The sequence below is a fragment of the Rhinolophus sinicus genome, chromosome 4 (genome assembly GCF_057876585.1).
Source record: "Rhinolophus sinicus isolate RSI-liver-muscle chromosome 4, RSI-T2T, whole genome shotgun sequence".
In the NCBI taxonomy this organism is placed as follows: domain Eukaryota; kingdom Metazoa; phylum Chordata; class Mammalia; order Chiroptera; family Rhinolophidae; genus Rhinolophus; species Rhinolophus sinicus.
In genome coordinates, this window is record NC_142504.1 from 71,137,831 (window position 1) to 71,153,535 (window position 15,705).

At 41.9% G+C, this 15,705-nt stretch overlaps 1 protein-coding gene across 9 annotated transcripts; it reads left to right on the forward strand.

Annotated features, from left to right (window-relative positions):
- Positions 1–1,422: 1,422 nt before the first annotated feature.
- On the forward strand, positions 1,423–9,655 carry ZBTB14 (zinc finger and BTB domain containing 14). 9 transcript variants are annotated; one of them, XM_088797915.1, is made up of 4 exons: positions 1,483–1,587; positions 2,617–2,740; positions 3,683–3,947; positions 6,203–9,655. In XM_088797915.1, exons 3-4 carry the CDS (start codon positions 3,945–3,947, stop codon positions 7,547–7,549), a joined length of 1,350 nt encoding a protein of 449 aa, XP_088654041.1. In that variant the 5' UTR covers positions 1,483–1,587; positions 2,617–2,740; positions 3,683–3,944; the 3' UTR covers positions 7,550–9,655. The 9 variants fall into 9 exon arrangements, with proteins under 9 accessions (XP_074196386.1, XP_088654043.1, XP_088654041.1 ...); XM_088797916.1 differs by lacking the exon at positions 1,483–1,587 and adding an exon at positions 1,727–1,743; XM_088797914.1 differs by lacking the exon at positions 1,483–1,587 and adding an exon at positions 1,800–1,935.
- Positions 9,656–15,705: the final 6,050 nt, after the last annotated feature.

Sequence of the window (15,705 nt, forward strand, 5' to 3'; positions counted from 1 at the left end):
TACTAACCTCCGTGCTTTTGTGAACATCAAACAAGGTGTATAAAACCACCTTGCAAAACATTGAAACTTATTGTCAGTTAATATTACAAAATCAGCTGAATCCATATGGAAACTCTGTAGAATTTAACAGAGACAATCATGGTATCATCTTAAATGTTTACCCTGTACCTGTTACAAGCATTAGCTCATGAAATGATCACGCAAGCCTAGCAGGAAGGGCCTGATCTAATTTTCAGGAGTTAAAGTACCCGTGTTTTTTACCGAAATCCTGTTAAAACGAGTGCGATAAAGCAGCACAAGCGGCTCTAAGGAGATGCGGTAGTGCAGCTTCCTTTATTTAGGTGAGCAGAAAACGCGGGAGCAGGAGGCACTTCCCCGGTCCAAACGCCCGGCACAGGCCCAGCCACCGCGTCAGAAGGAACGCGACATGGTTCCAACAGCAATGGAACCATTACTTTTGCTGAACCGGAAGGTAAGCGCACTGCTGCGTTATCAGAGCTCTCCGAGGGAGCTGCAAATGAAACCGAGTCCAGGCTCACGACTGCTAGAGATGCGCGGGGGCCTCCAGCCCGCGTGACTTTTCTTTGGGAGTGTCCGGGTAAACGCCGGAGCGTGGGCGCGAGCTTGCCTGGATCCAGAGCTTTAGGGGTGATCCCTGTCTCCTGGGTGACTGGGGTCTCCCCTTTCCCTCCAAATAAAAGATGTCTCTTTTTTCATTTGTTCTGCAAACGTTTATTGAGCGCCTACCATTCCCCTATATACAAAACGCGGCAGCGGTAATAGCCAAGACCCAAGGCCCACGAGCGCGCGTCTCCGTGTCGGTCGGTGTACGTGGAGGGCGACGGTGCCTGAGGCGACCGCCCGGGATCCGAAGGCGAGCCCCGCAGCCTCAAAGCCCAGCTTGCGCGCGCCCGAGAGCGGCACTGCCCCACGCACATGCACACGCACAAGAACGCCGGGCTCCCGAGTCCCCAGCGCTCTCTCGGCGCCGGGCGCGGGCGGGAACTCAGAAGTCGGAACAGGAGGCAGCAGCTCCAGGCAGGGCGGGTGCCCGCGAGCAGTGCTCGTGCATAAGTTACTCAACTCCCAACGCCCCGCCCCTGCCCCGCCCACCCCTTCTCCCGCGCGCGGGCTCCGCGCGCCCCAAGCCGCGCGCGTGCGCGCGCGTGCGCAGGCAAGGGCCCTCCGGGGGCGGCCCCGTAGACTCCATGGAAAGCGTCGCACTGTCCCGGATTAACCCTTTCCCTGCTCGCCAATTTAGAGGCCCGGTCGGGTTCCGTGCCTGCGCAAGCCGGCGGCGCGCCTTCCCCCTAGCCCGCACCGCGCATGCACGGGAAGGGGGGTGCCGAGGGGGTGTTCACGAGCGGCTAGACATTCTGTGCTCGTGCAGGAGGAGGGCTGCTACCATCAGGGACGTGCACGATTCCCCCCACCCCGCCCCCTCCCCAAACTAAAAAAAAAAAAAAAAAAATCCAAAACACACTGCCACTACCGTGCCCCCGTGCCCCGCGTCCATCCCGTCCCCGGCCTGCATACAGCGAGCGCGGGGAGCCCACGGCGAGTGTCTGTGGCTGTGCCAGGCTGCAGGTAAGCGCGGGCCGGGGGTGCGGAAGGGGCTCGGGCCGTCCGCGAGGCGGGCGCGGAGGCGGCCGGCGCAGCGGGGCGGCCCGGAAGAAGCGCGTTCTCGCTGTGCTCTGGAGCACCAGCCAGCTCCAGGATGTGCGGGCGGCCGGTGGCGGCGCGGTGCGAGCGGGGACGGGCGTGGGCCGGGGCTGGGCCGAGCGTGGGGACTGGGAGCTCCAAGAACGGCGCAGGCTGGCGAGCGGGCTCGGACAGCAGCCGGGCGGCGGCGGCGGCGACCCTACGCGCGCGCTCGTCGAGCTTCGGCGGCGGAGTTCATGGCCGTCCTCACTCGCACCGCCGCAGTGCACCGCGGTGAGGGTTGGGACGGCCTCGAGCCTAGCGCTGAGCGCGGCCCGCGGGGCGCCGCCCCTCGGAGCCGCGGGCCCCGCCGCGCCGCCCCCACCTGCCTGCGGAGGAGGGGGCCGGGACCCCCGCGCTCGCACTCCCGGGTGCACCCGCCGAGCTCGGGAAGCCGGCCGCGCGCCGCCCCCGCCCCCGGCCGCGGGAGGGCGGGGGAGGGCCCGGCGCGAGCCGGCCGGGGAGTGCGCGGGGCGCGAGCTCCGGGCTCGCGGGCGGAGCGGGGCGCGGCGCGGCGCGGGGCTGCGGAGCCCGGCCACACGCCTGCTCCCGCTCGCCGCCGCCGGGACCGCCGTGGGCTCTAACTCTCGTTCAGAGTCGCGGCTCGCAGCCTGCGCTGAAAGCCCGGTTATGAAAGGGAAAGTGGCCCTTTCAACTCCCGGCTCCGAGGCCGGGAGCTTTTGTTTGGGAAGAATTGCAAACGGCATTACCCTCTCCCCCCATCTCCCGGGCCGAAAGAAATGAGAGCGTGGCTTGGAGAAGCTCTGAAGGCTCCTTGGGTCTTGCGCTTTCTTTCCTTTCTCCCCATCCCAAAGTTGCGAGCTTAAGACTGGGAAGTCGGGCCGCCGCCATTGTCGTGGCTGTTTGGGGATAGGGGAAGCGGCTGCCACTGCTTATGTAAGTTTGGCTTTGCAGGAGCCCCCTGCTCCTTGCTCTGTGACGGAGGCTGGGCGCACCAGCGATTTGAAGAACCGTAATAAAAGGGCCGCTTTGTTATGGAGGTGTACTTGGGGCTACATCTTTCAAACCACTTACACAGGTACTGGCAACGGGTATCTTCCAATTTGACTCACCTGAACTTAGCAATGGGAATCTCAATAGAAAAAAGAGGTCTCAGAGAACTTGAGAGAGTGGAGGACAACACCCTGGCCTGAAAAACAAAATCACACTAGGGTGTACAGCCACTCCTCTTCCTACTCCATGCACTTTTCTCTAACAAGGGACAGTTACTGACAACAGTAGGAAGTAACGAGATAGGAAGGTTTAGAGTGGCTGTCTTCCTAATAGACCGGGCTGCATTTAGGGAACAGAGTGGGAAGCATCCTGAGAAATAATTTTGCCCAGCCCTCACACTTTGTAGATGAGGAAACCCCCTACTACTTTAGGCAGCCGATTGGTGTGTTCACTTTTCTGATAGTTTTCAGGACTGTGGCCTCTAGGTTCGAGATTTGCATTACAGTTTTGGTAAGACTATTGCATCCCAGTCCGTTGGTCCTAATTGCACTAAAGTTTATTTATGTGGTCACTGTTCAGTAGAGGAAACTTTTTGATGAAGTCCCTCTGTTAAGAGAAAATTCACAAAAAAGCTACAATTGTTTGAGCCTGCCTCTAGTGACAGAGGTGAAAACACCTGGATTTCTCAAATGCACGCTTAAAGTGTAGCTTAAATGATGTGTGCTACATAAGGGTGGAAAGAAGAAAGCTACTATTCCCCTCCTCCAGTGTTAACTCTCTCTCTATATTCTCTGTATTGGCCTAGAGAAAAATGTGGAAGGCTATATACCCAGCAGGAAATGGGTGGCACTTTCTGGCTTTTTCTGTATCTGTAGCTGTGAAGGTCTGTACAAATACGGACATGGGCTTTGTTTGTGAGGAGAAATGCCTTAGTGGTTCTCCAATGCAAACGTCCAATTTCCTCTGCGCATCCCCTTCATGACCCAAATGCTGCAGTCCTTACCTGTTCTCCTTCATGTCTGTTCAGAGCTGGACCTGATGCTGCCAGCCACCCTCCTCTCTGTTCCCAACCTGAAAATGGGTACATGTGCAAGTGGCAAGACAAGAAAGGAAAGTTCATTTTTTAAATCAATTCTTGAAAACATTCTTGTTTAGAATTTGAGATAGACAAAGATCCTACCTTACTCTTGTGTGTCCTTTTCTCTTGTAGGACTGGCGTGCCCCTGATCAGTAATTCTGATCTGAAGAATTCGGTGTCTCAATCATTAAGACAATAGCCTGAGTTGTTCATGGTAACTATAACTTTGAATATTAAATCTTGAAAATATGGTTTGGTATTTGTTTTAAATAATGTGTGTGTGTGTGTGTACATATAGGAAATGTAAAAAAAAAATATGGTGAATGTTTAAATTTAAAAAAATGTGTTACAGTAAAAGACGCATTGCCATTAATCCCCTTCAAAATACTCCACCTTGCTTCGAACACACTTATCCCATCGTTCTTGCCACTTTCTGAAGCAGTTCTGGAAGTCCTCTTTCGTGAATGTCTTTAGTTGTGCTGTTGTGGCTGCCTCAATGTCCTGAATCAATTCAAAATGTTTTCCTTTCATGGTCATTTTGACTTTGGGGAAGAGCCAAGAGTCTCATGGTGCCAGATCCACTGAATAAGGTGGATGAGGACACACCATAATGTTTTTATTTGACAGAAATTGCTGTACCAGAAGTGATGTGTGACATGGATCATTGTCATGATGGAGGATGAAGTAAAGACACTCACGAAAGAGGACTTCCAGAACTGCTTCAGAAAGTAGCAAGAATGATGGGATAAGTGTGTTCAAAGCGAGGGGGAGAATTTTGTGAGGGATTAATGGCAATGTATCTTTTACTGTAATGAATTTTTTTTTTAAACATTTATCGTATCTTTTGATCACACCTCATATATACACATATATATCTCTTTATTAGTCTCAGGTGTACAAAACAACATAGTGATTAGACATTTACACCCTTCAGAAACTGATAAACCCCCAAAGTCTACTACCCCTCTAATATCTTAGCTATTACAGTACCACTGACTATATTCCCTATGCTGTACTTTACATCCCGTGACTATACATATATTTAATATTTGACATTCAGTATTATTCTACATCAGCTTGAGGTGTACAGCACAGTGGTCAGCTATCTACACAATCTGTGAAGTAATCCCCTTGATAAGTCCAGTGCCCATGTGACATGCTACATAATCATTGCAATATTATTGATTATATTTCCCAAACTGTATTTCATATCCCTGTGACTATTTTGTGACTACCAATTTGTACTTTCTAATCCCTTCACCTTCTTCCCCATCCCCCAACCTCCCTCCCATCTACCAACCATCAGTTTTTTCTTTATCTCCGAGTCTATTTGTTTTATTTGCTTGTTTATTCTATTCTTTAAATTCCACATATAAGAGATCATATGGTATTTGTCTTTCTCAGTCTGACTAACACATATATCTCAATTATGTATTAGCACTTCTGTTTCTCTGGGGGATATGTGTATTTTCCTCATTTATACTTTGTTGAATAAAAGGAAAACAATGTTTTTGAAAAGAAAACATATGGAACATGTTATTTTGAAAAGATCAATTTCTTTAACATTGTGACAGATGTCTTCCATGCCAGTTATAAATTCCTTTTGCTTATAAAATACTTGCAGCACTTTTCAAGTACATCAAATCTTGGTGACATTTTTCTTTGGATAGCAGATAGATTGGCATCCAGAGGGAATAAAGCTGCTCACCACTGTCTTCCCAAATGTCATCTGATTCTCTGAGGGTCATATTAAACCTTAGCCCTCATTCAGATGTGACCCAAAACTGGTGTGGAAAAACTAGACGACAGCATCAAATGTAATATTTTGCAATGATATTCCTTTCTAGTCCTGCAATAGTGATTTGTCACTTCTGTCTAGGAAGTAGAACACTGAATGTTGTTAGTTATTTTATTGAATCTTCCTCTTCATGAAATTAGAGTAGACGCAGTAGGACTGGTGGATTCTCAAACCTGTTTCTTAAACCTTGAAGCTGAGTTTCTTGTCATTATTACCTCTAGTCGTCAGGAAGCACAGGTTTTGTAGCTAGATTGGCTGGACTTGAGTCCTAGCTCTCCAGTAAATAACTAGACTATTGGGCAGGTTCCAACCTCATCTATGAAATGGGTTACTAATACCTGTCTCATAAGATTATTTGATCATTACTTTGGGAAGACATGTAAAGCACATAGAACAATACTTGGCATGTATTTTAAGCTGGTTATAAAAGTTGGTTATCATTATAACTAGGCAAATACTTAGTAAACTGAAGATAAATAGATGTAACAATATGGAAATCCCTAAGTTGGGATTAGTCTTTTCTACTCATATTCTTGAGCTGCTCTTATCAATGACTTTCTGAAATTGTTAGGTACCAAAAATTGATCAGAAAATGAAAATCTACCTGTGTTTTCAATTTGGAAAAGTATTGTTCATAATTATCAAACTTTCTTTTTAAAAATTTTTTGTAGGAGTTTTTCATCAGTATGTCTGAAACCATTAAATATAATGACGATGATCATAAAACTCTGTTTCTGAAAACACTAAATGAACAACGCCTGGAAGGAGAATTCTGTGATATTGCTATTGTGGTTGAAGATGTGAAATTCAGAGCACATAGATGTGTTCTTGCCGCCTGCAGCACCTACTTTAAAAAGCTTTTTAAGAAGCTTGAGGTTGATAGCTCCTCAGTAATAGAAATAGATTTTCTTCGTTCTGATATATTTGAAGAGGTCCTGAACTACATGTACACAGCAAAGATTTCTGTGAAAAAAGAAGATGTTAACTTAATGATGTCATCAGGTCAGATTCTTGGTATCCGATTTTTGGATAAACTCTGTTCTCAGAAGCGTGATGTATCTAGTCCTGATGAAAATAATGGCCAGTCAAAAAGTAAGTATTGCCTCAAAATAAATCGTCCCATTGGAGATGCTGCTGACACTCAGGATGACGATGTGGAAGAAATTGGAGATCAGGATGATAGTCCATCTGATGACACTGTAGAAGGCACCCCACCGAGTCAGGAGGACGGCAAGTCACCTACAACTACGCTCAGGGTTCAGGAAGCAATCTTAAAAGAGCTGGGGAGTGAGGAAGTTCGAAAAGTAAATTGCTACGGCCAGGAAGTGGAATCCATGGAGACCCCAGAATCGAAAGATTTGGGTTCCCAGACCCCTCAAGCCTTAACGTTTAATGATGGAATGAGTGAAGTGAAGGATGAACAGACACCAGGCTGGACAACAGCTGCCAGTGACATGAAGTTTGAGTATTTACTTTATGGCCACCATCGGGAGCAGATTGCCTGTCAGGCATGTGGTAAGACATTTTCTGATGAAGGCAGATTGAGGAAGCATGAAAAACTCCACACGGCTGACAGGCCGTTTGTTTGTGAAATGTGTACAAAAGGTTTTACTACACAGGCCCACCTGAAAGAGCACCTAAAAATCCACACGGGATATAAGCCCTACAGTTGTGAGGTGTGTGGAAAATCATTTATTCGCGCTCCAGACCTAAAGAAACACGAGAGAGTTCACAGTAATGAAAGACCGTTTGCATGCCATATGTGTGACAAAGCCTTCAAACACAAGTCCCACCTCAAAGATCATGAGCGAAGACACAGAGGGGAAAAGCCTTTTGTGTGTGGCTCCTGCACCAAGGCATTTGCCAAGGCATCTGATCTGAAAAGGCACGAGAACAATATGCACAGTGAAAGGAAGCAGGTTACCCCCAGTGCCATCCAAAGTGAGACGGAACAGTTGCAGGCAGCAGCAATGGCCGCTGAAGCAGAGCAGCAATTGGAAACTATAGCCTGTAGCTAGGTGATGGGACAGCAACACTTTACCTGAGCCACGGAGACTGAGATTGCATTGTTCGTAATAAGTGAACTCCAGTCCCTGTATTATTTGTGGAAACTTACAGAGCATTGTACTCACTGGACTTAGGGCAGTGCTTGGTTAGGTACTTTTAAAACTTTTCAAGGAAATGATGTTCCTTGCTTCTGACTGAACAGTTTCACTGTCCTATCTGGTGTCTAGTATTAATGTTGCCAGTAAGTCCCCCCTCCTATTTTTTATGATTTTAATTTGAGGACTCCCATGTCCAGTTCAGAAGTGAGAGACTTCTATTCATTTTAATTCCTCTCTACACTTGCTGCACTGGTGAGCACACTGCACAGAATGATAATTGAGTAAATTGATTTTCCTAATCATAACAATTATATGTGACTTATGGTCAAAACAGCATTTTTAATAACTTAATAAAAGTCCTTCATGTAGATGCAGAAAATACAGGTGGATGGTTGACCAAGAACACTGCACAAATATGAAAACAAGGCCTGGAGATGTGGAATAGTCTTAGATTTATACTTGGTTTGCTAATTTTATATCACTTTTTCACAGTTTTTGTGGACAAATAATGATTGCTTTGCTGAAGTGATTCTTCATCCATTTTTGATTGTCCGTACCTAGTAACAAGTCCCGAAGGCTGAGCAAATCCACAGGGATGGTAGTGGTCTGGGGGCTGAGTTCTTTCATTCCTCACATTTGGGGCATTGCCACTAAAACAGATGAGGTTTGTGGAGTGGACCAGTGGTGACAGGATTAGAAAAGGATGAATAGGAACCTAGCTCTTAGAGACAAGGTTTTCACATTTGCAATAATTCCAAGATTTCTTAGATCAAAATAATTCTTAATTGATTTTGAAGTTGGATTTTTGTTTGGGATCAAAATTAGGACAAGGTATGCCTCTTCAGATACATTTGTGTAACTTAACAGAATGTCATCAAGCTTTTGGGCTCTCTGCAGCATATGATTTATACATAAAGGAGATGCAATATCCTAACTTTAATACATTTACAATCTTTTAAGTGTGTAAATAGTATAGAAGTATTGGTCTTACGTATTTCAAGTAAAAGTAGACAGCTGCACTTTTTTTTGCACATTGGATTAAAATAACTTTCATCAGCGAAAAACAGTCTGTTTTTAACCAATATTAAAGATTGTCAGACCAAATGTTTATGTTTTTGAAGTATATTTCATCACTGGTTATACAGTTTTAAGTAGAAGTTGATTGCCTTTTCATAGCCGTAAATAGAATTATAAATGCTGTTCCAGTTTTGGTGTACGAAATTTTTTTAAACCATTTATTTGAGAATATATTGAAATACCAACAATAGTTTGAATTATGTTCTATAATAAAGCATTAGTCAATTATTTTAAAAATGTACAATTTTAGAAAAATGTTTATTTTTAAAATTTATTTTTGGTTGTTAGGATTTTTTTAAAGATACATTAAAGTAATTTCATTTCATAGCTTGTTGCATTAACACCTATAATTACTATTGTGGGAGATATATTCTTTTTTAAATTGGTGTATCTGTTATGCCCAAGATTGTAGGTTTTTAAGCAACTTATTTATTGGTAAAATGTTTAATTTAGTTTAAAATTAATTTAATTTTGTTTCTTAAAATTTGTTTATTCTATCCTAAAGGTAGTCCTGTCACTGTTTATATATTATTAGTAGAAGGGGAACTGACTAGGCTGTTTCTAGGCTGTTTTAACCAAAGCAAAGGAAAAATAATTTGACATTTTGTTGATAGCTACTTCAACAAACCATTTTTGGGGCCTTCATTTTTGTATATAAAAGAAAATGTACTTCTATCATTCCCGTTCATTTTTTTCATAGCTATGTTTCACACATCCAGGTTTCTACTAGTGCATTTTCTATGCTATTGTCATCATGGTTTTACAGTTGCAAGTTAAACATGTGGTGTTAACCCTCATTGAAACCACATAATCACAGAGGTATCCCCCACGCCCCCAAAGCTGAATTTCCAGCCCTTTATTTGTATTATGTAAATATTTATCATTTGTCCTACTTTGAATGAGAAATATATTTGTGTTGTAATTTCTACCACCGGTACTGGGTTCATGTGTGTTAGAGTGTTTGTCTTCTTGGTGGCAGCAAAGTCATGACATGGCAGCTTGCCTGTCTCCTGGTCATTGAGAATGCCTCTCTCACCCAGATGGCTTTAGTAGACCTGTGGATGGTGAAGCCATTTATGGTAGACAGGTCAAAGGTCCTCCAACCACAGGGAGCTGATTCTGAAATGTCCTCACACTGAATCTGCTATGTGAGGGGAAGGAAATTCTAAATGTCAGCGTTACTATATTTTCATTATTTAAAAGTCACCTGCTTTTTTCTGTTTGTACAAAAAGAATATCTGCAAACTTGCTTTGTAGTGGCAATGATTGAGGAAGGGAATTTTAGGAAGTCTGAAGTTTAGGTCATTTGCTAATTAACTTGAGCACAAATTTAAAATTGTTGGGAATTATAGAGCTCGCCATCAAGTGAGCCTGGTACTAATAAATTCCACCTATTTTGTTGGGAAAAAAAGATTGAGATGAAGGAGAATGATGCAAATTTATGTAGTTTCTGATTTAATGGATTATGTTATGTAAGGTTATCTGCAACCAGTCATTGTTAACGTGGAATTCATTTTCCTGAGTAATGCTGTTAGTGGTGATTAGTTCCCAGAGCAGGTGGAAAAGCCCGTGCATGTGTAATAGAATTAGTATAAGGGTTACAGTCTTGAGTTCTGAGTCTTGGGAATTCAGGAGCTGAGCCTTCCAGGAAAAAGAATGGAGAACTGTTCCTTTCCTCTGCCATTTACCTTTAATATCTAGCTCTCTTTCTCCATTACCCAAGCCCACCACCTCCCCACACTCGACAAATGTAGGGGAGACAAGTAAAACGTGGCCAGAGGCAAGGTAATCATTGATAACCATCGCAGTGAGAGATGAGGGCCTAAATTTATTCTGATGCTTCCTTCTAATATGTAACTGAAATCAATGGGCACTTTCAGTGATGGGGAACTCCCTGCCTCCCTGATGCCACACATTGCCATCTTGAGATGGCTCTGACATCCTTGTTCCTCAAATTGTCTCCATTTTTGCATATCCCCTTGTAACTGGGAACTTTCTCCCTCTTGAAACTGTTCTAAATAAAAGTAATCCTGCATCTACTTGACAGCACTTCAGGTATGTAAAGATAGCCTGTAGTTTCATTTATTCTACATGGTGTTGAGCATTGTGTGAGACCCTGGGCTGGATCCTGGAGCTAGAAAGGCAGTATAGATTTGGCCCCCTGGCTAGCAAAGTGTGCTTTCTTTCCCAGATTGTCTTAAGCATTCTTTTTAAAAAGGAGGTTGGCATTTGCCCATCACCTGTTATCCATGATTCCTTTAAGGTCACCATACTGATCTTATCTTAAAAGCCCTGGATATAATTTAGCTGGATTGTGACATTTCATCAGTTGTGTGATTTTCTGGTCTCTAAGAGATATTCTCAATTACCAGTATTCATGTAAATATTTTCACTATAACCAGGGGGGAAGTGTGGTCTAGTGGAAAGACTTTTGTAGTCAAACTTGAATTGGCTCCTGGTTCTGTTTATTCAGTTAACATATAAATTTAGGCAAGCTCTTTACTGCCCTGAGCCTTAATTTTATTCCTAAAATAGTGATGGGGATTTCTATCTTATGATCTGTGACCATTAAAAGTGATAACCAGTGCAAGATATTTAGCCCAGCACCCACTGCTTTTTAGGTGCATCATAAATGTTCCTTCCTAAAGAGCATTCTCAATAGAAAAGCAGAAGCCAAATTGAAGTTGTTTTGATTTTGACGTCTGTCATTTCTATAGTCATCAGCCCCAGGCTGTGGACCTAGAGCTCATTTAGTCTTCTTAACCGAAAATATCTACAGAAGCTGTGTTTATCTTGGCACTTCCATAATCTTAATCCCATTTGCGGCTTTCTTCTCACTAATTGTGTATTCATCTTAACGGTCTCTTTGGTTTTGTAATCTCCCATCATTTAAGTAGGTTGTTGGTGTGTAGTCAAGTGTAAACACTAGCCTCTGGATGGCTCCCTGCTTTTCTTTGGATATCTTTGATGGCAGGGTCAGAATTGCAGTTTTGAGAGCTGACTCTTGAATCTCATGTGAAATGTATTTTGGGGTTTTTGTTTTTTTTTTCACATTTTGCTTCTCTCAAGTTGGATGTATTTCAGACTACACCTAACCTCTCCCTTTCTGGTTGGTATAAATTCCAGGATGATCTGTTACTTTCTTCCGAAAGTGTTTTACACTAGTACCCAAGAATTCTCATTTTCCTTTTAGTTCTAGAATCTGAATTTGCCAAATCACAGCTTGCTCTTTGTTGGAGAACATTTCCATTAATCTTACATAAAAATTCTATAGCATTAAGATTAAAGTGTATCAGTCAACAAATGTTTATTAAATGCCTTGTGTATGCCAGGCATTGGACTAGATGTTAGGGCTGTAACAGTGAGTCAGACTGACAGTATATATTCCTGCCCTGATGGAGCTTACCATCCAGGATGGAGTTAAAATAGTTACCTTTCCAAGTTTTACAAAATTTTACATAGATTTACAAATAATGGAAAGATATGTGCAAAATGTTTGGTTTTTAAAATCTGCGTGGTATGTATTTTTTATCTAGTTCATGGAACATACTTTAGAAAGTAAGAATTTTTAGTACATAGTCATGAAATTTAGCAATACCAAAAGAAACATTCTCAAGTGACTTTTTTGAATGTATACTGAGAAAATATATTTGTTAAATATTACTATTTCCATATAGAATGATTCTCATTTTTCTCTCATTGATAGTGAATTTGAAAAGGGGAATATAACATGAAACTATGGTTTATTTCTTTAAAATAATAGATCCTGGCATCAAGAAAGGATACTGATGTAAAGAAAATTAGAAGAGTAAAAGAACAATAATCTGGGCTTCCAGCAGCTTTAAATGAGGTATATTAATAACTCAGAAGGTTCTAAGGAAGGGAACTCCATGAGCAATACAGGGTATACTCAGCAGCAGCTCTGAAATGACAGTTGAGAGGTCCTAAGAGCCCCAAAGCCTAGCATTTGTTGAGTATTTACCAGCCCCATATACAATCTGTATGTACACTTTGGGACAACTGAGGCACACCTTAATATTGATCAAGACACCAAGACTCAAAGAAGTTAAAAATCCTGCCAATGTCAAGTCCTTTTCAGAGCCAGGATAGAACAGGTCCATCTGCCTTCAGATCCTGTGCTTTTAGGCACCATGTCATATGACCTCAAATGGAAAGGAGCAACTTGGGCCCTGCACACACCTTTACCAGCTAACAGTCCACTGTTAGGAGGTGGAGGAGAGAGAGGCATTTATGCAAACAGTTACCGGTAAGTTTGTATAACAAATTAGTTCCAATATTTTGATTTCTCCAAGATGTTTCTCATGCAAGGGGCTAAATATTAAACCAACATTGTTTTACCTTGCTTCTGGCCTACAGGCTGCCCCCAAATGATACAGAAAACTGCTGATAGAGTGTCATGGATGGATGATTGTGAAATAACAGCTACCAGTTGGCATTCTTCATGTTTTCCATCATGCAGTGAGCCAGGAAATACCCACCAGAGCAAAGGCCATCTAATTTGGTACCAAAACTAACTCTTCATGTTTGTAAAACCGTGTTTCCCTGAAAATAAAACCTAGACAACCATCAGTTCTAGTGCATCTTTTGGAGCAAAAACTAATACAAGACTCGGTCTTATTTTACTCTTATATTAATTTTTGCTCCAAAAGACGGGTTAGAGCTGATGGTCAGCTAGGTCTTATTTTCGGGGAAACACTATGTTAGGAGATCTCACCCACCTCTCTGAAAGTTGCTACAAAATTTGAATTTAACTTCTACTGTTGCTGCCTTCAAGCTGTCACCACCTTGGATTGGTTGCACAATCTTTTAATTTCTTCTGCCAAAATGCAAAAATGGTTATTCTCTGCCCACTTTACCCCACTCTTGCTTATTATTTCAAAAGATAAACTCAGTTTTTATATAAGTAATAGGACATTTAGCTTTAAAATTGTTTTTAAGATCAGATATAATTGATTTAAAATATTACTGACCTCAAATAGGATGATAGATGGAGGTGGTTAAAAGGTAAACAGATGGGGAACTTAAAATTACACTTCATTCTTATACTGTTTACATTTAAGTAAAGAGCATGTGTATGAGTGCTATTTCTCTTAAATCTTGGAATGCTTTTAGCTGGTCTGTTATTTTATGCAACTTTCCAGCCAGTATGAGACAGGAAATATTAACTAGATTGGAAGGATACTGGATCAGTTGGTCTGATGAGTGTAAACAAAGTTATATTTAATAGTCTGTAATAAATGTGGCATTGAGAAAAATGAAAAATGAATGGTAGGTGAATTAATTTTAGATGCTATATAATTTATTATTTTCCTAAACTGTGAATTATGAGATCATAAGAGTTTTCTAATTTTCCCCCTAGTTTTATTGAGAAATAAATGACATACATCACAGTATAAGTTTAAGGTGTACAGCATAATAGTTTGGTTTACATATATTGTGAAATGGTTACCACAATAGGTTTAAGTTAATAACCATTATCTTATATAAATACAAGAAAAAAATATTCTTGTAATGAGAACTGTTAGGATCTACAAGTTTCCTATATACAGAAGGTGCCAAAAAATGTATACACATTTTAAGAAAGGAAAAAACAATTGAAATTGTAATATTCAATATATACTGATAACAAAAGATGAATACAAGTCATATTTGACTTACATAATTACAAGAGGTGCTCAAAGTGTGGTTATCATCAGCATCCAGACACTTCAGTGTATGGCGAACTACTCCTTGAGCAACGTTGACCAAAGTGTCCACTTGTATACTTTTTTTGGCACCCCCTGTATTATACAGCAGTATTAACTATAGTCATCGTGTTGTACATTATATTCCTAGTACTTATTTATCTGGTAACTGGAAGTTTGTATCTTGACCACCTTCCTTCAATTCCCTCCGCCTCCTACCACCTGCCTCTGGTAACCATGAATCTGATCTCTTTTTCTGAGTTTGGTGGCTTTTTAAAATTAGATGCCACAAGTAAGTGAGATCATAGAGTATTTGTCTTTCTCTGACTTATTTCACTTAGCATAATGCTTCCATGTGGCCACAAATGGTACAATTTCCTCATTTTTATGGCTAAATAACATTACATTGTATATATAGGCATACCTCAGGGTTATTGCGGGTTCGGTTCCAGACCACCACAATCAAGCGGGTCATAATGTTTCTGGTAAAGGGCTTGCCTTCAATTTGTAAAAACGCAACATCTGGGAAGCACAATAAAATGAGGTATTTATCCATTCATCCATGGATGGACATTTAGGTTGTTTCTATGTTTGGACTACTGTAACTAATGAACATGGGGGTGCAGATATCTTTTTAAGTAAGTGTTTTCATTTTGTTTGGATATATTCCCAGAAGTAGAATTGCTGGATCATATGATAGCTCTATTTTTAATTTTTTGAGGTGCCAGTAGTACACAGGGTTTCTTGTTCTCTACATCCATATCAGCATTTGTTATCTCTTGTCTTTTTCTTGATGGCCATTCTAACAGACATGAGGTGATAGCTCATTATGGTTTTAGTTTGCATTTCCCTAATGACTAGTGATGAGCATCGTTGCATGTACTTATTGGCCATTTGTGTATCATTGGAAAAATGTCTATGCAGGTCCTTTGCCTATATTTTAATGGGTTATTTATTTTAAAGGAGGTGCTCATATTAGATTGTCTTTAAGGTTATTTCAGGTTCAAGTCTGTTGTTTTGTAATTATTTAGTTGGGATAATATCTTGCAAGCATTTTTAATGTAATTACTTGAAATTTGTTTGTCTTCTAAATCCAAAGGGGCAACTGAAGTGATCACAAGATCCATGTTCCTCAGTATCTATGCGAGGTAGTAGGAGAGGGGTGTTTGGAAGCTGATGACCATCTCTCAAGTTTGTGTCACTGTTTAAAATGAAGGGAATGTGGATGACTCCACCCAAACTGTCACAAGTCCTAGCAAAATAATTTAAACCACACTTGGTGTAATG